Source organism: Alligator sinensis, unplaced genomic scaffold (assembly GCF_000455745.1).
Source record: "Alligator sinensis unplaced genomic scaffold, ASM45574v1 scaffold211_1, whole genome shotgun sequence".
Classification (NCBI taxonomy): domain Eukaryota; kingdom Metazoa; phylum Chordata; order Crocodylia; family Alligatoridae; genus Alligator; species Alligator sinensis.
The window spans coordinates 1,378,960-1,379,499 of NW_005842024.1; the positions used below are offsets into that span (position 1 = coordinate 1,378,960).

Consider the following 540-nt stretch of genomic DNA (forward strand, 5'->3'; position numbering starts at 1 on the left):
CTGCTGGGGAGAGAGTCATTGTAAATCGTAAAGTATTTCAAATACAGTAATGTCTGTGTAAAACAGAGTAATGTAAAAATGTATTCTGTTAATAAATTTCTTTAAAATTCCCATTTAATTAGATAATATTGCTGTAAAAATAATGTTTTCTGAAAGCTTCCAATTATTTTTGACTTTCAGTATTTTTTGTCATCATATTAAACAGGATTCTTAAAAGAAGTCTAAAAAAGGTTCATTTCAATCATATTCCCCTGAGTGTTTCTTAACAATACATTGCATCGTTTTCAATTACTACTGACTGCTGGTGTTCTAATAACTCTGTCTATGGTATTTTTGTGATACATATTGAATAACTTTCTGTTATTCTTTCAGGTTGACTTTAATACTATCCTGTCCAATGGATCTCAAAAATTTTCCAATGGATGTGCAAACTTGCATAATGCAGCTGGAAAGCTGTAAGTATGAATAAAGTATTATCCTATAAATATTAATATACAGATGACATCACATGCTGAGATAGAAAGGATAGTGGTGTAGGGA

At 29.8% G+C, this 540-nt stretch overlaps 1 protein-coding gene across 2 annotated transcripts in view; it reads left to right on the forward strand.

Moving 5' to 3' along the window:
• GLRA3 (glycine receptor alpha 3) overlaps positions 1–540 on the forward strand; it is a 106,121-nt gene that overhangs the window by 50,845 nt on the left and 54,736 nt on the right. For both annotated transcript variants that reach the window (XM_025202423.1, XM_025202422.1), the window contains exon 4: positions 373–455. In XM_025202423.1, coding sequence (XP_025058208.1) covers positions 373–455 — 83 coding nt within the window. The remainder of the gene's footprint in view (positions 1–372; positions 456–540) is intronic.